The following is a 22,383-nucleotide window of genomic DNA, read 5'->3' on the forward strand; positions in this document are numbered from 1 at the left end:
AGGGGAGCAACCAACGTCAACCTGGTCCCTTCGTGAGAGGCGAACTTCTGCAGCACCTTGTTTAGGATCTTGAAAGGTGGAAAGGCATAAACGTCCACGTGAGACCAGTCCAGCAGGAAAGCGTCTATGTGGGCTGCCTCTGGATCTGGAACTGGAGAGCAGTAAGTCGAGAGCCTCTTTGTCAGTGAAGTCGCAAAAAGATCTATGGTGGGTTGACCCCATGTCATCCATAGCTTCTCGCACACAGTCTTGTGCAACGTCCACTCCATGGAGATGACTTGTCCTTTTCTGCTGAGGCAGTCCGCCAAGACATTCATTTCTCCTTGCACAAATCTCGTCAAAAGAGAGATGTTACTTGCCTTAAATGGAGTTCCTTCTGATCCGTGGACCAAAGACCCGAGCATTCCAGACTGTCCAGTGGAGCTCCCTAACCCAAATCCGATGCATCTGAATACAACACATGGTTTGGGTTCTTGATCGCAAGAGAAAGACCTTCTCGAAGTCTGATGTTGCTGTCCCACCAAGTCAGACATGTCTAGACTGAGTTGGAGATTGGGAAAGAGATACTCTCTAAGCCCTTCTCCTTGTTCCAATGGTTTAGGTGAAATTGGAGAGGGCAAAGGTTGAGTCTCCCCAGAGAGATAAACTACTCCAGCGATGAAAGAGTTCCCACGAGGCTCGTTCAAACTCTTACAGAGCAACTGTTTTTCTCTTGCAAGTGACGGACTTTTAACAGAGCTTGTTCCATTCTTGTGGGAGACGAAAAGGCCCGAAAAATTCGACACTGTATCTCCATTCCCAAATAAAGAATAGTCTGGGATGGAGTACTGTAAGTTACGACTTCTCTACGTTCACTATGAGACCTAGCTCCTTGGTTAGGTCTAATGTCCATTAGGCTCTCCAGACAGTGATTTAATGACGACACCCTGATTAGCCAGTCGTCAAAATAAAGGGAGGCTCTGAATCCTCAAAAAATGTAGAAAGCTTGCTACATTTTGCAAGAGCCTTGTAAAAACAAGAGGAGCAGGAATGAGGCCGAAGCACAGTGCTCGAAATTGGTACACTACTTTCCCGTCCACAAACCTCAGATGTTGTTGAAAGTTTGGATGAATCGGGATGTGGAAGTATGCATCCTGAAGGTCGAGAGAGACCATCCAGACGCCTTCCCTTACTGCTGCCAAGACAGATTTGGTAGTCTTCATCGGGAACTTTGTCTTGACAATGAACACATTGAGCGCACTTACTTCTTAAGTACTCCTGCAGTGAACGTGGCTGCCAGATCATTGGAGCCATCCCTGATAGCCTTGTTCATGCATGACATAATTGTACAGCAATACATTGACAGCTGGATAGACCTTCTTACTTAAGGCTCCCAGGGACCAATCCAACAAATAAATACTTCAAATGCTCGAAAAAAACTCCTAACAGGAGATGGTCTACCTCTGAAGCAGACCATAAAATCTTGGAGCATCTCATGGCTAGACGACGAGGAGAGTCCACTAGGCTTAAGAAGTCTCCCTGGGCAGAGGCAGGTACTCCCCAACCGAGAACTTCTCCTGTGTCACACCAGACGCTCGAGCGAGAAGCTAATTAAGAAGGAGGAAAAGCAAAAGAAGACTATCCTAAACTTCTCCTGGATTCCAACCAGTCTCCCAGTAAGAGCATGGCTCTCTTGGAAGAACAAGAGAGAACTGACTTCATAAATGTAGGAGTCGAAGAAAGTCATGCCAAGAGTAAACTCAGACGGCGGAGCAGCCGTTACAAAATGAGTAGGACAAAATTTCACTAAAGAAATTCATAATTATAAAACAAGGGATTGTTGGACCACCCTAGGTTACTCCTCTTCTGAATGACTCCCCAAAGGTACATTAGTTGAAAGGGGGTCATCAACTTCTTCAGAAGGCACATCATCTGATAAATCTAAAGTCTTGCGAGAAGGAGATTTATATTCAGAATGACGTGAAGGAAAAGCCTGACAGGCTACATCAACTTGTATATGAACAGAAGTTAAAGTTGGAGGGTCGATGTCACGTTGTGACTGCAGAGAATGTTATTCTACTACACGTCGTGACAGAAGTAACTGACGTTCAAACGTCCCGTAGTAACAGCGGTGACTGCTGTTCGATGCTATATCGTGACTACGGTGACTGACCCTCGACGTCACGTCATGTCTACGGTGTCTACCGCTCAACGTCACGTCGTGTCTGCGGTGTCTGCAGCTCAACGTCCCGCTGTGACTGCGGTGGCTGACGTTCAAAGCGATCAAAGTTACATCGAGATTTATGCTCCGCATCTCGTTTAACAGCAAAGCTGTCACTAGGGATAACGTCAGCGTGACGTAACAAAGCTCGTTTAGAAGGTTGAAGACCTGAATCACGTATCCCAGAACCGTGACGTACAAAAAGCAAAGGATCCTTTCACACAGGAACAGGATCGTAAGCTTCTATTAAAGAAGAAAGCTTTAACAGCATAACTTGCAAAACACTTAACTTCGGATCAACCTGTGACTGCGGTGGCTGAGGTTCAAACGTCACGTAGTAACAGCGGTGACAGCTGATCGATGCTATATCATGACTACGGTGACTGACACTCGACGTCACGTCGTGTCTACGGTGTCTACCGCTCAACGTCACGTCGAGTCTGTGGCAGAAACGTCTGTACATGAACGTCATCGCTATGAACGGGACTCTCATGAAGACTACAGCTAGGACGTTGAACTTGTTCTGAAGGAACTAATAAACGTTTCAACCGTCTCGAAACCTTACGCCCAGGCTTTTAAAGAGACGAATCATCGGAAGACGAGGAGAAACTTCGTCTCTCCTGTCTTATGGCAAGGACGTGCTTGACGAGCAACGTCTGATACCTTTGAGGGAACGTCTGTTCGTTGGTTTACACCTCTCACTCCCTTAGGTCCTACGACATTCCTTCTCCCTGGTGCAGGGGAGCCTGAAAGAGGTCTCGGACTAGGCAAGCGACAAGCACGAACAAACGAACCCTCCACAACACTGAACATGTTTTTTGCACTTTCTTCACTGATATCGCATTTTTTGATAATTTCACATTAGACATGAATAAAGCTGATTTCTACCTGAAGCACGCAATTCTCCCTTAAATCAAAAGGTTAGAATTGCGAAATAAGTCGTATAATGTAAGCACATTAGTACAAAATGAAACACACATGCAAAAATCAATAAACATATACATATATATCGAATAAAACGGAAATATATAAAGTTAAAAAGATTAGTGACTGGGGATGAGACTAAAACTAGTTCACTAAGGACTACATTTTCAATCTCTCACCGTACAGTGCCTTGGGATGAGAATAAAAACTAAAACGTTTTATCCTCTCTCCCCGTACAGAGACTTGGGACGAGAGTAAAAATCTGAACCGAGAACAACGTTACTCGCTCCCAAACTCCTTGTACAGAGACATGGGACGAGAATAAAGATCGGATCGTTCTCTCTTTCTCTCTCTCTCTCTCTCTCGTCACTCACAAGAGAATGGCTCACTCACTCTTCGTCAATAACAGGTTATTTGACTAAAGGAAAAAACTAAAAGGACTAAGAAAATGAAAATTAACATGTTCCTTTAAATTAGCATCTAAAAAACTTCACTTTGAAAGAAGAATGAACAAAACGTCAAAATCGATTTACTCTTTCTGCAAAGTGAAACCGTGATTCTCTCTTTCTCTATCGTAACGATAGAGCGCAAACTGCGTAGCATAAATAAACCAAACGTTAGTTCATCTTTGAAAAACAGCACGAAGACTATTCAAAGAATAAATTTCTTAAAATATTTTCTAAAAAAATATTCATCTCATCAATCTAAACAAAAATAAAAGTTGAATGGGCTCAACGTTGTTTAACTTCGTTTTCCAAGTCAGGACCGCCTACAAAGAATAGGCAAAGGCCACTTATAAACAAAAAAATATAATTTATCTCGGTGTTTAGTATAAATGGAAAGCTAATCGAAGAGGCCTAATAAAGGCGGGTGAGATATAAAATATATAGAGGTAAATCTATAAATATCAACAATAATTTATAAAGTGATAAAATAATTACTAAAAGCCTTTAACACACTTCCGTACACTGAGGGAAGGGTCGGCCATCTTTTCTCTATGGAAAAACCAGAGCGAGATTAAAAAAAAGCAAGGGCAAAAACTTTTCCTCTCTTTTCAAAAGCATTTCTTTTGAAGATAGTATTGAATAATCCAACACGGCGAAAGCAATAAAACCAAAACCAAGTACTTCACCAATCGGTAGAAAACTCGAGGTCAAGCGCGAGCGGAACCAGTGTTGTCTTTAACACCGACAGAGAAGAACTGGTTTGGTTGAGAAGTATATGCGGTATCTGGCCGATAGTCGGCGCTGGTGGGCACACCCGGCAGCCTTCATGGCGATCGCTCGCGAGTTTTTGGAATCTGTCGACCGTCGGAGACGTCAGCTATTTATATATTCACCGGCTAAGTTTAATATTTAAAAATCTCAGTGTTTAAAACATTAATCTTCCTTGCTTTAACAGGGAGTCCTGCAGCTATTTTACCCTTGGAAAAAAAGATTGTATTTTGCCAGGAACAAATGCTTTATCAGGTACATGGTCAACAACAACAGGGGGATCAGGGAACATGGGAGTCGATAAAGTTACAAAATCAGTTACCTGATAATCCGAGAGATGCCCAAAGTTCCCCCATCTTACCAGGTAACGTGTCGTCATCGGTATCAGACGGTCCAACAATCTGTCAGGTGTCCCTTGAGATTGCTGAAGTAGCGGGAGCGCTAATGTCACCCGCTCCCCAGCGAAACCCGAGAAATCCCTGACAGGTTGTGAATCTGAACTTCCCAAAATCATACTCACACCCTCCTCAGACTCGGAGAGGGCGTGAGTAGACTTCGCTGTGGCAGTCTCTTGAGACGACACACTTACCACCAGGCCCCCTTCTTCTTCCAAAGAGGCAAGCTTTCCGAAGCAGAAGAAGCTTCAGGGGTCCGGCGATATTTGCGTCGATTCTCGAAAGCTCGCCACTGCAAGGGCAGCCAGGATTCACACTCATAGCAGGGAGAACCTTGCTCTCAAGGTTTTCCCCTGCATGTCAGGCAGAGCGTGTTTGGGTCTACAGAAGGTGACGAAAGCCACCTACTGCAGCGCCCGCCACGGCCTGCACAACATCGCATCTTACGATTAACTTTCTCCTCCATAACAATCACACAATCACTAGTACACAAGCACAAGAGAAGGCAAAGGGCTGCAGCGTAGAGTGGAGTGTAGCACAACCATCCACGTTGAGCCGAAGTGAGTGAATGAGGAAATTGGGCTGGCAGTGGGGGGGGGGGGGGGGATGGGGAGGGAGCTAAGCTCCGCCCAATACCGCCAGCCAACCAATCACACAATTGCCTGATTTTCTTACTCTTCGGCTGTTTCAGCTGCGCTTAAGCGAATTCCTATATTAAATGATTACGAGGTTTGTATATCGCGTCGGAACAAATAATATTTCAAGATGGGACTGATAAACATCCTAAATATGTAACTTTAATTACCAAGAGTAATTATCTGTTTTCTTTTACTGAAAATATTCCAGATTTCATGAATAGAATGATTATATTAACAAAATTATCACTACAGAGTACATTAACACTATTTTTGGGCATAGGGAAAACTAGCAGAGGGAATATGGAGGTGAAAAATATACAATAAAGCTCGTTGCAAATTACTTTTACCTGGTTGCACAGCTGGTGCAACAGCATTTTGTTTCAGAATATCTTCATAATACCACTGATGACCTAAATGTTGAGCAGTTACACGCTGATGAGTAGTGCGGAGTCCGTCTGCTTCACCCTCCCAGTGTCTGGAGAAAAAAAGAAACTATGAAAAATATCTTAATGACATGCATGTAACCTTAACTACATTTTGAAGATGGAAAAATGTAGGTTAGATCGAAAAAAAAATTAGACCTAGAGATATTACATCTACTGATCAAAGTCTGTGAAAGTGCAACTTACAAAGAATAAGAGCAGTCGAGTAACTCATGAATACATGTACATCTGGATTGAGGATCAGAATGTTAAAATATTGAACTTTAAGAAGCCCCAACCTTCATCTCCTTATGTATTCACTAAATGTCTGCATTTTGCATATACAAAAAATATTTTATGCAAAAATAAAACCAGTGAAAGCAATGAACTAAAAATAATAGAGGAAGAAGACGCATGATGATATTTACAATTATTTCAAATTCATTCATCACTGTGCCCAGTATAAATACCCAAAATGGGTAAAATGAGTATTGAAAAAATAAAGCTAGTATGTAATTTCATAATGACAGTGATCCCATATTAGGCTTTAAAAAATAATTTGTGCATTAAAAAGCAGTTAGTAACATAAGTTACCAAAAATATAATTATAATGTAGATGATGAAACTTTTATTCGAATACATTATATCATATCTAAGATTCACCTTATGAAAACTATAATGAAAACTTTTAAGCTAGTAACTCTAAAACTCTTTACCATTATCAAAAAAGACGGCAAATGTGTAAACTATTATTCTTTAGAAAATCTTTGCATTACCATATAGAGAGATTGATATTACCAGCAAAACTTAAATAATCATACCTTAGAAGCAACTTCTTTCTAACAGCATTTAGATGATGCATCAAAGTTGTAGCTGCAGATGCTGGAAGAGCAGGGTCAAGACCATGCTGAGTCATACAACTGTCAAGTGCTTCTTGAACCACTCCCGCTAAGCTTACTCGACCTTCTGTACCTACATCTCTTGCTTCTATATAACCTGGAGAGAAAGAGTAAAACTGTATCCAAAAGCAATGCGAGTATAAAGCATTCATTCATGTAAAACTTTGACAAGCATAAATGATTATGAAAACGTTTAGTGCAATAAATAGAGAGAACTCAATTAGTAGCAGCATCAACACTATATTACCTGTAACATTAATACCAAGTTTCTGACAGTGCAGTAATAACAGATGTGTTGATAGGTGAGACGGTAAGCCAAGAAGTAGGAGGGACACGCAGTCACTGGCATATTTTCTAACAATTCTCTGTAATCTTTCTTCATCACACAAACTGCCGCTTCCATTTCCATCTAATAAAAAGAAAAACAAATTTCTAGGTGACAATCACGTCATATTGTACAGTAAATCATTCTATAAGCATAATATCAATGACAAAATTGTAACTAGAATGAGAAGAGCATCATACAAAATGGTTTAATTTTATTTATTACCTTACTCAGTCCTATAAAGATTAAAAATAAACTGCAGACCCACAGAAAAATATGAGATAAGTTCCTTGGTTCATATTCAGGTAAAATCATTACTGTACATAAGTCAGTTACATAAATATTGTAAATAAAATTAGCAGAGAATGATTTATTTGAGAATATATTTTGATGTTTGCTATGGGTTATTAGCACTGCAATGTATTATGTATTATGCTTTATAACAGAAAAACATAAAATGATCATAAATTTAATTACAGTAATGTACAAATACTCACTTGATGATTCTTCTTTTCGACATGTTGGTGATGATTGATATGCTGTTGTGAAGAATTCAACAATAGTTTGCACTTTCTTTACCCGAAGTAATGTCCTAAATACTTGACGAAGAGCTGGGTCTAGCAATGGTGCCTAAAAGTATAAAAAATATGAATCAAGAACTATTTAAAAAACGATTTGCATTTGTTATAAAATGTATCCATCTTTAATAACTTCCACTTTGGCAAAAAATAAGGTGCGCTTACAAAATACACTGTATACAGTGCTGAATTTTCCTAGGAGTGTCTGATATTTGTCTTTTAATCTTCATTTGTTCCTTCAAGTTCTTTTCACCAATCTGTTCAACTTCAGAATGGGTGTCTTACCATAAATTAAATAATTATGATCATAACTTTTTCATGTGAAACAGAAACATACAAGTTGCTTCATTTCTTATCTAAACAAAAATTACAAACTTCTCTAGTAATTTGTATTTTTCATAGCCATCTAAACCCAAGTCCTTTATTTAGGGAGATTGATTCAGTGCAAGCTAGAGACAGTCATTAGAATGGTTAGCTAGTGATTAAACAGCTGGTGGAGGGTGCACGTGAGAAGCCGAGGCCCCCTCCCCAGCTGGAATAGTACACTTTTTACATTTCAGCCCAGGACTGACAAGGGGTAGTTGAGAAAAGAATTTACATTAAAGGACTCAGGTTTATATAACTAGGAAAATACAAATTACTTTAACAATTTGTGATTTGTTCCTACGTGACATACAAACCCTTGTCCTTTACTTAAGTTCATTACTTGGTGGGTTAGAAGTCCCCCTAAAGCCAAACTGGATAATTAATTTTCTTCCCTGGAAATGTGCACTGCTTAGTCCTGTTCGGGAGCAAAGCATTGACTCTAGCTATCTCCTAATGGTCTTTCTTTAGGATGAAAAGACTGCTAGGGGTTGGCCTGTACATGGATGCATATACTCAATCAAATAAAGAAACCCTTCCCCCGAAGGAATATCAGTTTGGAATCCTATACTTGTATAATGATTTACAGGTTGGTATAAATTCCCCCATCCTCCCCCTCTTTAGGAAGTATGGGAGAAATACTTCAGACATAAAGAATGAAACACATGAGTGTAACTTACCAACATGTACAAATTTGGCCTCTGGAGACAGAAAAATGAAAGAGAAGAGCCATGAAACAGAGGTCTATACCCTTCAGTCAATAGAGCATACCCAAGGTTGAGCAGTAGCCATTGCAAGCCATGACTGAGAGGTGCTTCTCTTGGTAAAGAAAAGCAAGGAAATTTGCGATTTTCACGAGAATTGCTCTGACCAGAGAAGTATCTATTCTACAACACCAATTGCAGATGATGATCCACTTTCCCTGATGGGCAGCTGCAGAGGAGCATTGCAGGTATCCAGACATTCCTGTGCAGTGCATCATGAAAAGCCTTCCGCTTGGAAGAGATGCTGGTAGCCTTCACCCATGAAGATTCAATGACTTTACGGACTGGTGGTACCTCTAAAGATGTGGTGGCAGATAAAGGAACGTCGACCACTGGGGTAGTTCTTTCGGGACCTCTATTAGGAGAAGAGATAGCAGATCTAGATACCAATCAGCATGGGGCCATCTAGGAACATCCACAGTCATCCTGAGTACTTGTGTAATCAACACCATATTGATTACAGGCCAGAAAAGGTTGAAAGGAGGGAAGGCGTACATATTCAGGTGATTCCATGGGTTGAAAGGCATTTTCAAACACAGCCAACAGGTCTGGAACGAGAGAGCAAAACAACGGGAGTTTCCTGTTTTTGCCGAGTGATAAACAGAAGAAGCGAGTGATACGGGCCCCGGACCCGTAGGCAAAGGGGTCATGGTGATGGGCACTGCGGAAGAGTGGGATGCACAGGGACCAAGTCAGGAAACAGGATAACCCAGGGCACTAGGGTAGAACACACTTTGGTCTTGCTAACCAACTTACTTCCAAACTCTAGCTCAATACCTACCGGTGCCAGCAGAAATCATTTTACGAGTCTTTGCAGTCCTTTAGGGCTTGGGGGGGGGGGGCGCCACCAGAGTCCTTGACACCACTGGTGTCATTTGAAATACAGGGGACACTGGCACTAAGGAACCGGGGAAGAAATAGGCTCAGCTACAAACTCTCTCAAAAATGTCATGGAGGGCCCACCTGAAAGATCTAGGGAAGCCCAAGACTTTCTTAAGTAAAACTTGTCATCAGCAGTCTGCATGGAAACTGGTGAAGAGCTTCCAGCTTCCGAAGGGGTGTGCCGAACACTGGGGGTACCCTAAACACCACCAAAACCTAAAACCTGAGAAGCCTACCAATGCAGATCCAAGGGCTCCTGCTCCTGAGGCATACTCCCTGGGGACCGAACCATGGGTAATGATACGCACAAGGGGGTGGCAGCAGTCTTCTTGGGCACTGCTAAGACTGGCCACGGAGAAGGCTCAGCTAACTTCTTGACCTTTAGGACGTAAGCTGTCACTGCACAGGAGGGCACGACCTCCACTCAGCGCATGGGTATGACTGCAAATAATCATTCCCCCTGCAAAACACACAGAGGGAGTGTGGATTTACTGACGGTTTACTAGTAAACTGGTGGCAACATCCACCCTTCCCCAGGCAAGTGCAAATATCTTGCTTAACTTCCATCAAAAATCCAAAAAGTGCATTTTCTCCCTGCAATAGAAAAAGAAAATGAAAAAGTTTGGTAAGGAGCTAACAGTACATGTGTACTCATCAGTGGCTGAATCAAAAGTTTGCTATTCTGGCTGGGGAGGGGGTGGAGCTTCTTACCCACACCCTCTACCATCTGGTTAACCACTTGTTAAGAATTCTAATGACTGTCTCCAGCTTGTGCTGAATCAATCTCCCTAATTAAAGGACAATGGTTTGTATGTTGCATAGGAAGAAGGGGTACTTAGCCACTGGTGCAGAGCTAACCTCCCAATGGGGTTGGGTAGACTAATCAATACCGAGGTGAAACTATGGAAAAATCCCTCAGTTGCACAAGAAAGTTTAAATCAAAAGGGGTTGGACAGCAAGATGATAAAAGTGAGAATACAGGTACTATAATAAAAGGTAAATTGTAAATTCTGTAAGTACAGAAATGGCTTTTGTTTTACTTGAAAGAGAGCTGACTTCTACAGTTTTCATTTATGTATGAGTATGAATATGAGTATGAGTAGATTGGGTTTATGCATATATTGTACCACTATATAAGGGTAAGGGAGATGTGCATGAGTGTTGTAATTCAAGAGGTATTAGTTTGTTGAGTGTAGGCCTAGTTGTAAAAGTGTATGGTAGAGTAATGATTAATAAGATTAAGGATAAAACAGAGAATGCAATCTTGGAAGTACAGGGTGGTTTTAGAAGAGATAGGGGTTGTATGAATCAGATTTTTACAGTTAGGCAGATATGCGAGAAATATTTAGCAAAAGGTAAGGAGGTGTATGTTGCGTTTATGGATCTGGAGAAAGCATAAAGAGTTGATAGGGAAGCAATGTGGAATGTAATGAGGTTATATGGAGCTGGTGGAAGGTTGTTACAAGCAGTGAAAAGTTTCTACAAAGGTAGTAAAGCATGTGTTAGAATAGGAAATGAAGTGAGTGATTGGTTTCCGGTGAGAGTGGGGCTGAGACAGGGATGTGTGATGTCGCCGTGGTTGTTTAACTTGTATGTTGATGGAGTGGTGAGAGAGGTGAATGCTCGAGTGCTTGGACGAGGATTAAAACTGGTAGGCGAGAATGACCATGAATGGGAGGTAAATCAGTTGTTGTTTGCGGATGATACTGTACTGGTAGCAGACACAGAAGAGAAGCTTGACCAACTAGTGACAGAATTTGGAAGGGTGTGTGAGAGAAGGAAGTTGAGAGTTAATGTGGGTAAGAGTAAGGTTATGAGATGTACGAGAAGGGAAGGTGGTGCAAGGTTGAATGTCATGTTGAATGGAGAGTTACTTGAGGAGGTGGATCAGTTTAAGTACTTGGGGTCTGTTGTTGCAGCAAATGGTGGAGTGGAAGCAGATTTACGTCAGAGAGTGAATGAAGGTTGCAAAGTGTTGGGGGCAGTTAAGGGAGTAGTAAAAAATAGAGGGTTGGGCATGAATGTAAAGAGAGTTCTATATGAGAAAGTGTACCAACTGTGATGTATGGATCGGAGTTGTGGGGAATGAAAGTGATGGAGAGACAGAAATTGAATGTGTTTGAGATGAAGTGTCTAAGGAGTATGGCTGGTGTATCTCGAGTAGATAGGGTTAGGAACGAAGTGGTGAGGGAGAGAACGGGTGTAAGAAATGAGTTAGCGGCTAGAGTGGATATGAATGTGTTGAGGTGGTTTGGCCATGTTGAGAGAATGGAAAATGGTTGTCTGCTAAAGAAGGTGATGAATGCAAGAGTTGATGGGAGAAGTACAAGAGGAAGGCCAAGGTCTGGGTGGATGGATGGTGTAAAGAAAGCTCTGGGTGATAGGAGGATAGATGTGAGAGAGGCAAGAGAGCGTGCTAGAAATAGGAATGAATGGCGAGCGATTGTGACGCAGTTCCGGTAGGCCCTGTTGCTTCCTCCGGTGCCTTAGATGACCGCGGAGGTAGCAGCAGTAGGGGATTCAGCATTATGAAGCTTCATCTGTGGTGGATAATGTGGGAGGTTGGGCTGTGGCACCCTAGCAGTACCAGCTGAACTCGGTTGAGTCCCTGGTTAGGCTGAAGGAACGTAGAGAGTAGAGATCCCCTTTTTGTTTTGTTTCATTGTTGATGTCGGCTACCCCCCAAAATTGGGGGAAGTGCCTTTGGTATATGTATGAATGTATGAATTTACAACAATTTTCCTGTGTTCAGTAAGTTTTGGTTTTTTGGCGTCAGAATTAGTTATGCTGGAATATTTTATGATTTAGTGATTTTCTAAGACAGCAAGGATTGTATCTATCAAACTTCACAGCACCTGAAATCTTTCTGGAGGATATGAGAAAGAAACTGACCAGGAAGCTCAATAGTGCTGCTACCTAAACATCTATGTTGAATGTAAGTTTTAGGCTAGCTTGTAGTTTTTATTTGTCAGTATCAAACTACAAGGGAGTAAGAAAAAAAGGGCTCAACAGTCACCAATAACATACGTCCAGGAATGCCAAGCTGTAGATAACTTAACATCCTAATTAGGATAACTACTGTCAGGAGAATGCAGTGCCCTTTTAAAAAATGAAGTCATTCCTATATCAGGACCCATGAAAAGAGGGCCGAGGTAAAGGAGTATCATTATTTCTGGAAATTAGATATATCGGATGTCCGTATCCACAGACCAACTGCATAAATCCCATCTGCATCTGCAGTTTTGATAAAATGAACATCTACATTTGTGATGAAATATATATCCACATCTATGCTCTATACAGAGGGCATGGTGCATATATGTATTTTATACAATACTGTACACACAGATTATACAGTCATACAGAGTGCAGATCGAGTCACTGCAGAGTGCAAACTACAGACTCAGAGTAAAGAGCTTGGAAGTTTGAAGAAGATTAATTATATGTAATTGTATTGATTTCCCCTGAAATCTACACAGCCAAGGTGTCAAGAGTATGGCGATGGGTAGAAGGAGGGAGATAATTTCATTTATTGACTATGACGTACCTACAAGTACACATTACATACTTACTTTACGTTTTTTTACTTTGATGGCTGCTTTTCCGGTCCCATACAGCAGGGGAACCCCACTCTCTACAGGGCCTCCACTGTCGATTTACCTTGTTCATTCAGAGTATTTAACATTTCATATCGCGTATTGTTCATTTACTGTTAAATCGTCACTGTCAAAAGACTCATGAAATAAGAAAGTCTTCAGTTTCTTCTTGAAAGCTTTAATGTTTTCAATCATTCGAATGTTTCATGGGAGTTTATTATATAGTCTCGGGGCCGCATATTTAAAGGCTCTGGAGCCTAAAGTAGACATAAATCTAGGTTCCAACAGTTTGAAGCTATCTGTAACTATTCTCGTGTCGACACGAATCGTTGGCTGCGTAATATGTAGCAATTCTCTTAAATATTTTAGACGCCCAGTTCTGATATCTTGGTGGTTTATTGGACATATTTTAAATTCAATTCTCGCTTCAATCGGCAGCCAGTGTAAATCGATTAGTAAAGGGGACGATCCTTTCTCTAGGTGGGACACCTTTTATCAGTCTTGCTCCTCTGTTTATTATGTTTTGTAATTTCTTAAGTTACACTTTTGGTAAATTGTAATAAGATACAGTTGCAGTAGTCAATCCTGGTAATAACACAGTTTATCACAAGTTTCTTTACAGAATTTTTGTCCGGGTACTTTTTTATAGACGCAATATTTCTTAGATGATAACCAGCAGTTTTTATTACATTATTTATTTTGGCATCTAGAGATAGGTTACAGTCAAGAAATACACCTAGATCTCGAACTTTACTTTACTTTAATTTTTAACTGTTATTTCTCTTATTTCCTTGTTTCCTTTCCTCACTGGGCTATTTTCCCTGTTGGAGCCTCTGGGCTTATAGCATCCTGCTTTTCCAACTAGGGTTGTAGCTTAGCAAGTAATGATAATAATATCGGCACCGAGTCATTATCTATGTTCATTTGAATATCACCTAAGTTTCTCACGTTGTTTCTCTTGTCCACTACCATGAATTCAGTTTTGTTCTCATTTAATTTTAGTTGTTTAAATGTCATCCATTCTCTAACACTATCAAGGATTCGGTTTAGAGTTTCAGTAGTGTCATGTATATCAATTACGGAGAAGTAAAATTGTGTGTCATCTGCAAATAGTTTAAACTTCACGCCATGCCTTTGTAGCATTTTCGATAGACCAATAGTATAGATACAGAATAAGATTGGGCCAAGTACACTCCCCTGGGGTACCCCTCTGTTTAAGGGTTCATATGATGAATAAGTTTCCAATTTGTACACAGTAATTTTTACCAACTAAGTAGTCTTTAGGTATTCGAAGGCTTGATCTTCAACGCCGATGGACCGTAGATCATTTAGTAGCAGTTCATGCACCACTGTATCAAAAGCAGCACTGAGATTGAGCAGTATTAAGATACCACATTTATTTTCATCCATCATTTCTAGCATATAATTTACAACAGAGCAGATGGCTGTCTCCGTAGAGTATAGTTTTCTGTAAGCAGATTGGTTGTCAGGCAAAGGTTCTATTACTTGTAAGTGGCTGACTAGTTATTCAAGAATTACATATTCAAGCATTTTTGAAAAAATGATATTTTAATTATAAAATAAATTTTTGAATATACTTACCCGGTGAATATATAATAGCTGCTGCTCCAGCGGCTCGACAGAAAACACACACAAAAACTCGCGAGCGATCGCTATGAAGGTTGCGGGTGTGCCCACCAGCGCCAACTATCGGCCAGATACCGCATATACATGTAAACAGACCCAATTTTTCTCATCCCGCTGGGTCTCTATCGGGGAGGAAGGGGGGGCCTTTAATTTATATATTCACCAGGTAAGTATATTCAAAAATTTATTTTATAATTAAAATATCATTTTTAAATATTTAACTTAGCCGGTGAATATATAATAGCTGATTCACACCCATGGTGGTGGGTAGAGACCAGAGTTAATTAAGTTTACACCGTATATGCTTAGAGTTTTTGACAGTTATATCATAACAAAACCCAAATATATAAAGGTACCTGGTAAGGAAGTTGACTTAGACGATTACTCTGCCTTATTAGTCTGTCTTTCTCACGAAGCCCAGCGATCCTCTTAGGATGCTGAAAGATTCCCAGGAGCTGAAGTATTAAGGGCTGCAACCCATAAAACAGGACCTCATCAAACCCCTAATCTGGGCGCTCTCAAGAAATGACTTTGACCACCCGCCAAATCAACCAGGATGCGAAAGGCTTCTTAGCCTTCCGTACAACCCAAAAAACAATATTAAAAACATTTCAAGAGACAGATTAAAAAGGATATTGGAATTAGGGTAATGTAGTGGTAGAACCCTCACCCACTACTGCACTCGCTGCAACGAATGGACCCAGTGTGTAGCAGTCCTCGTAAAGAGTCTGGACATCTTTTAAGTAAAATGACGCGAACACTGACTTGCTTCTCCAAAAAGTCGCGTCCATAATACTTTGCAGAGATTTATTTTGCTTGAAGGCCACGGAGGTTGCTATAGCTCTAACTTCGTGCGTCTTAACCTTAAGCAAACATCGGTCTTTCTCATTCAAGTGAGAATGAGCTTCTCGTATTAAAAATCTGATAAAATATGACAAAGCATTCTTTGACATAGGCAATGATGGTTTCTTAACTGAGCACCATAATGCCTCAGATTTACCTCGTAATGACTTAGTACGAGCTAAATAGAACTTAAGAGCTCTAACAGGACATAATACTCTTTCCAGTTTGTTGCCTACGATCTCCGATAAGCAAGGAATATCAAAAGATTTAGGCCAAGGACGAGAAGGCAGTTCATTTTTGGCCAGGAAACCAAGTTGAAGTGAACAAGTGGCTTTTTCTGTAGAAAAGCCGATGTTCTTACTGAAGGCATGAAGTTCACTGACCCTTTTAGCCGAAGCCAAGCACACTAGGAAAAGTGTCTTGAGGGTGAGATCCTTCAGGGAGGCTGAATGTAATGGCTCAAACCTGTCTGACATGAGGAACCTTAGGACCACGTCTAAGTTCCATCCAGGAGTTGCCAAACGACGTTCCTTAGAGGTCTCGAAAGACTTAAGGAGATCTTGGAGATCTTTATTGTTGGAAAGATCTAAGCCTCTATGTCGAAAGACCGAAGCCAACATGCTCCTGTAGCCCTTAGTCGTGGGAGCTGAAAGGGAGCGAACCTTTCTCAGATGTAAAAGAAAATCTGCGATTTGGGCTACAGAGGTACTGGACGAGGACACAGATGCTGACTTGCACCAGTCTCGAAAGACTTCCCACTTCGACTGGTATACTCTAATGGTAGAAGCTCTCCTCGCTCTTGCAATCGCACTGGCTGCCTCCTTCGAAAAGCCTCGAGCTCTTGAGAGTCTTTCGATAGTCTGAAGGAAGTCAGACGAAGAGCGGGGAGGCTTTGATGGACATTCTTTACGTGGGGCTGACGTAACAGATCTACCCTTAGAGGAAGACTTCTTGGAAAGTCTACCAGCCATTGAAGTACCTCGGTGAACCACTCTCTCGCGGGCCAGAGGGTAGCAACCAACGTCAACCTTGTCCCTTCGTGAGAGGCGAACTTCTGCAGTACCTTGTTGACTATCTTGAATGGTGGGAATGCATATAAGTCCAGAAGAGACCAATCCAGTAGAAACGCGTCTATGTGGATTGCTTCTGTATCTAGGACTGGAGAGCAATAGATTGGTAACCTTTTGGTCAACGAGGAGGCAAAGAGGTCTATGGTGGGTTGACCCCAAGTAGCCCAAAGACTCTTGCCCACGTCCTTGTGGAGGGTCCATTCCGTGGGTATCACCTGACCCCTCCGACTGAGACAGTTTGCCAAGACGTTCAAGTCCCCCTGGATGAATCTCGTCAACAGGGAGATGCCTCGATTTCTTGACCATAAGAGAAGGTCCCTTGCGATCTCGAGCAGCGTGAGGGAGTGTGTGCCTCCTTGCTTGGAGATGTACGCCAAAGCTGTGGTGTTGTCTGAGTTGACCTCTACCACTTAGTTTCGAAGAAGCTTTCGAATATCATCAAGGCCAAGTGGACTCCTAATAGCTCCTTGCCGTTGATGTGCATGCTCTTCTGACTTGAGGTCCACAGACCCGAGCATTCCCGACCGTCCAGGGTCGCACCCCAACCCAAATCCGACGCGTCTGAGAACAACACGTGGTTTGGGTTCTTGACTGCTAGGGATAGTCCCTCTCTCAGACTGATATTGCTGTCCCACCATTTCAGGCATGCCTTTACTGGTTCGGAGACTGGGAATGAGACCGTCTCTAACGTCTTGTCCTAGTTCCAGTGAGAGGCTAGATGGAACCGGAGAGGCAGAAGGTGTAGTCTCCCTAGTGAGACAAACTGCTCCAGGGATGAGAGAGTCCCTACGAGACTGTTCCAACTCCTGACTGAACAAACGTTTTCTTTTCAGCATTAGTTGGACTTCGAGCAGGGCTTGTTCTATTCGGTGGCAGACGGAAAAGTCCGAAAAAACTGGACTGTGAATCTCCATCCCCAAATATAGAATAATCTGGGATGGGATCAGTTGGGACTTTTAGGTTGACCAAAAGTCCCAACTCCCTGGCCAGACTCAACGTCCAATGTTGATCCTGCAGACAGCGAAGACTGGACGATGCTCTGAGAAGCCAGTCTTCCAAGTACAGGGAGGCTCGGATCCCCGATAGATGGAGGGATTTTGCCACATTCCTCATGAGCCTCGTAAACACGAGAGGAGCAGGACTGAGGCCAAAGCACAGGGCTCGAAACTGGTACCCCACATTCCTGTAAACAAACCTCAGAAACGGTTGGGAATCCGGGTGTATAGGAATGTGGAAGTATGCCTCCTGAAGGTCGAGAGAGACCATCCAGTCGCCTTCCATTAATGCTGTCAAGACAGTCTGGTAGACTTCATCGTGAAGTTTGTCTTGACAATGAACACATTGAGCGCACTTGCCTCTTACGTACTCCTGCAGTGAACATGGCTGCCAGATCATTGGAGCCATCCCTGAGGGACTTGTTCCTGCAGAGAACGTGGCTGTCAGATCATTGGAGCCATCCCTGAAAGCCTTGTTTATGCATGACATAATTGTACAGCAAAACTTCAAACGCTCGAAAAAAACTCCTAACAGGAGATGGTCTAGCTCTGAAGTCGACCATAAAATCTTGGAGCGTCTCATGGCCAGGCACCAGGGAGAGTCTATGAGGTTTGAGAAGTTTATCTGGGCAGAGGCAGGAACTCCCAAGCCGAGAACTTCTCCCGTGTCATATCAGACTCTCGCTCTATAAGCCAGCTTAAAAGTAGGGAAAGCAAAGGCTGTCTCCCCCAAACTCCTCCTGGTGATAAACCAGTCGCCTAGCAAACGTAAAGCTCTCTTAGAAGAGCGAGAGAGCACTAGCTTATAAAACAACGACTTCGAAGTAGCTAGGCCTAGTGTAAACTCTGACGTTTAGGCGAACGAGGAGCAGCAGTTACAAAAAGATCCGGACAAAGATCCTTAAAAATCAGCATGATTTATTTAAAGTTCATAGAAGGCTGAGCAGCTTTAGGCTCCTCTCCGTCTGACAGAGTCCTCAAGGGAATATCAGTAGGAGGGGGAACAGCAACTTCCTCATCTGAAGGAACCTTGTCCGACAATAGCCGAGTCTCAAGCAAGGGAGAGACCTGCCGTGGTGGCAATGCTTGACAAGCAGAGTCCACACGCAAAGGAGCAACAGTAGCAGTCAAGGACGCTATGTCATGTAACTGCTTAAAGGACTGACCAGCAACAACCAACAGGTGCGGGAGGACGCTCGACGTCAACTCGAGACTGCCTTGACTGCCTAGACTGAGCAGTCAAAACAACTCTTGACTGCGGTGCTTGACGCTCAACGTCAAAACAAGTCAACTTCGCTGGTTGGCGAACGTCCTGAACGCAACAAGAGCATGCGGCAGCGGCTGAACGTCCACAAGCGGCTGAAAGTCAACACTGGACTGCATCGAGTGAGGCTCTACAAAACGTGACTGACGTGACTTTGTAACGTCAACGTCAACAGGACGAGCAAAGGTTCGTTTGGGCGGCTGACGGCCAGGATCTCGATCAGCTAAGCGGCGAGGATCATCGTGAACCTGCTCAGCAGAATAGTCCTCCATAAGAGAGGCAAGCTTATTCTGCATGTCTTGCCGTACAACCCATTTAGGATCAACGGGAATGGTTGCGGTAAGAGACGAGGGTAATGTCTGTGACTGCAAAACCTTGCCTACAAAAACTCTCTCGGAGCCTGTGTTACGCTTTTGTTTAGGCGGCGAGCAGTCTTCCGATGACTGCATAGGGTCAGAGCTGTCCTAATAGTTAAAACCAGGACGCTGGACCTGTCCTGAAAGGACTGACTTTCGCTTAAAGGGCCTCGAAACCTTGTTCCACGGTTTCTTATGCAAAAAGCCTTCGGATGACGAGGAGAAAATCGTCTCGCTCGTCTTATGGTAGGGGCGGTGTTGATGAGACACGCCTGAAACCATAGAGGGAACGTCTGTTCGCTGATCAAGTCCTCTCGAACCCATAAGTCGTACGACATTACTTCTCCCCTGGGCTTGGGAGCTTGCAAGAGGTCTCGGACTAGGCGAACGACAGGCACGAACAGACGAACCCTCGGTCGCAACACTGATAACACTATGCGCAATTATCACTTTATCACTACGATTTTCTGTTTTGCACTTATTTCACTGAAATCGAATTTTTTAACAATTCACATTAGGTATGAATAAAACTGATTTCTACCTGAAGCACGCAATTCTACCCTCATCAAAAGGTTATAATTGCGAAATCAGTCGTATAATGTAAGCACATTAATACAAGCAAAAAACAGTAAACATATTTTAAGATAAAAAGATCAGTGGCTGGGAAGGAGACTAAACACTAGTTCATTCAAAACTACGTTTTCAATCTCTCACCGTACAGTGCCTTGGGACGAGAATAAAAACTAAAAACGTTTTATCCTTTCTCCCCGTACAGAGACTAGGGACGAGAGTAAAAAACTGACTCGAGAACAACGTTACTCGCTTGGGACGAGAATAAAGATCGGAACGTTCTCTCTCCGTCTCTATCTCTCTCTCTCTCTCTCTCTCTTGATTTCGCACCGAAGAGAAGAGCCCACTTACCTTTCGTCAATAAACAGGTTATCTGACCAAAGGAAAAAACTGAAAGGTTTTTCAATTAAAAAGTTCCTTTAAAATAGTATTTAAAACATTTAAGCTTTGAAAGAAGAATGAACAAAACGTCAGAATCGATTTACTCTTTCTGCAAAGTGAAACCGTGATACTCTCTCTCTCTATCGTAACGATAGAGCGCAAACTGCGTAGCATAAATAAACTAAACGTTAGTTCATCTTTGAAACAGTACGAAGACTATTCAAAGAAAATCTTTCATAAAATATCTACTAAAAAATATTCATTTAATAAGTTTTAAATCATTTGCTCTGTAAAAGTTATTTACGATTGAAAGGGCTCAACGTTGTTTAACTTCGGTTTCCAAGTTAGGACCGCCTACTCTCAGGAAAGGTCGCATATAAACAAATCATTAAAATTTATCTTGATGTTTATTATAAATGGAAAGCTAATCGAAGAGGCCTAATAAAGGCGGCTGAGATATAAAATATATAGAGGAAAATCTATAATTAATTTATAACGTGATAAGATAATTGCTATAAGCCTAAAACACACTTCCGTACTAAGGGAAGGGTCGGCCATTTAAAAGTCAAAGAAAGTCCAAAAAACAATCCAAAGTCATCAAAAATTAAATCTATCCAAAAACGAGTTCAAGATTTAAGTTGAAGATAAAACACCTGCACTGCGAAAGCTCAAACCAAAAGGAAGTACTTCACCAAATATGTCGAGTATTGATACGTCTTGTCGTTAAGGCCGACAGAGAAAAAATTGGGTCTGTTTACATGTATATGCGGTATCTGGCCGATAGTTGGCGCTGGTGGGCACACCCGCAACCTTCATAGCGATCGCTCGCGAGTTTTTGTGTGTGTTTTCTGTCGAGCCGCTGGAGCAGCAGCTATTATATATTCACCGGCTAAGTTAAATATTTAAAAAAGGATATGTTTGAAATAGGTCTATATGAGCTTAATTCCTGGTAACCCAGTGCATTTTTCAGTACTGGTGTGACTATAGCCATTTTCTCAGATTTAGGAAACTTACTTTCATCAATGCTTGCATTTGCTATTCTCATTATTATTTTGGCTAGACTAGAAAAGTCTCTCTCTCCAATTACTTCAGATATTGGCATAGGATCGATTGCGAAGTTTGTTTTCTTTCTCCTCTTGATAATTCTGGTGATGTCATATTGTGTTATGTTGTTAAATCGTATTAATTTTGTCTCTGTGTCTGGTGCATCATTAATCTGATGTTGAGTATTTACAAATTGCCTGGTTATATTTTCAATTCTATTTTTAAAGAATAGAAAATTATTTGCTAGTTCCTGGTCACTGTATCCATCAGGTAGCTTCTTTTCTTTTACATTTCCCATTATACCGTTCAGGAGACGATATAACTTATTTATGTCTGTTGCTGCTTCGAGGATCTTTCTCTTATAGTATTCACTTTTTTCCTTCTTATTAGGTAGTTATATTGACACGCAGCAGTTTTGTACTCTACCCAGTACTTTGTTTTTAATCTATTCCACTTTCTTTACGTCTTTTTTCCTTCTTTTTTACCAAAGTCTCTCCATCAAACCAGGGAGATTGGTCTTTTACGGTTATAGTCTTTTCCATCGGTGGGCACATGGTGTCATATTCACTTTTACTCACTTTATTATAAGTGGTCAAGAGAGCGTGCTAGAAATAGGAATGAATGGCGAGCGATTGTGACACAGTTCCGGTAGGCCCTGCTGCTGCCTCCGATGCCTTAGATGACCGCGGAGGTAGCAGCAGTAGGGGATTCAGCATTATGAAGCTTCATCTGTGGTGGATAATGTGGGAGGGTGGGCTGTGGCACCCTAGCAGTACCAGCTGAACTCGGTTGAGTCCCTTGTTAGGCTGGAGGAACGTAGAGAGTAGAGGTCCCCTTTTTTGTTTTGTTTCATTTGTTGATGTCGGTTACCCCCCAAAATTGGGGGAAGTGCCTTGGTATATGTATGTATGTATAAGACAGTTAGCACACTTAGTTCCTAACAGACGTTGGTCATCATGATCACAGGGAATGTTGATAGCATCATTTATTTTCTTTGTAACTTCTTCAATAAA

General features: G+C 42.0%; 1 protein-coding gene across 1 annotated transcript in view; it reads right to left on the reverse strand.

The window, feature by feature from the left end:
• The window catches only part of nonC (serine/threonine-protein kinase Smg1), a 357,997-nt gene that overhangs the window by 57,524 nt on the left and 278,090 nt on the right, over positions 1 to 22,383 (reverse strand). Inside the window, 4 exon segments of the mRNA XM_068344859.1 lie at positions 5,719 to 5,846; positions 6,615 to 6,789; positions 6,940 to 7,101; positions 7,515 to 7,647. Of these exon segments, the coding sequence (XP_068200960.1) occupies positions 5,719 to 5,846; positions 6,615 to 6,789; positions 6,940 to 7,101; positions 7,515 to 7,647 (598 nt within the window).

The sequence above is a fragment of the Palaemon carinicauda genome, chromosome 21 (assembly GCF_036898095.1).
Source record: "Palaemon carinicauda isolate YSFRI2023 chromosome 21, ASM3689809v2, whole genome shotgun sequence".
Lineage (NCBI taxonomy): Eukaryota > Metazoa > Arthropoda > Malacostraca > Decapoda > Palaemonidae > Palaemon > Palaemon carinicauda.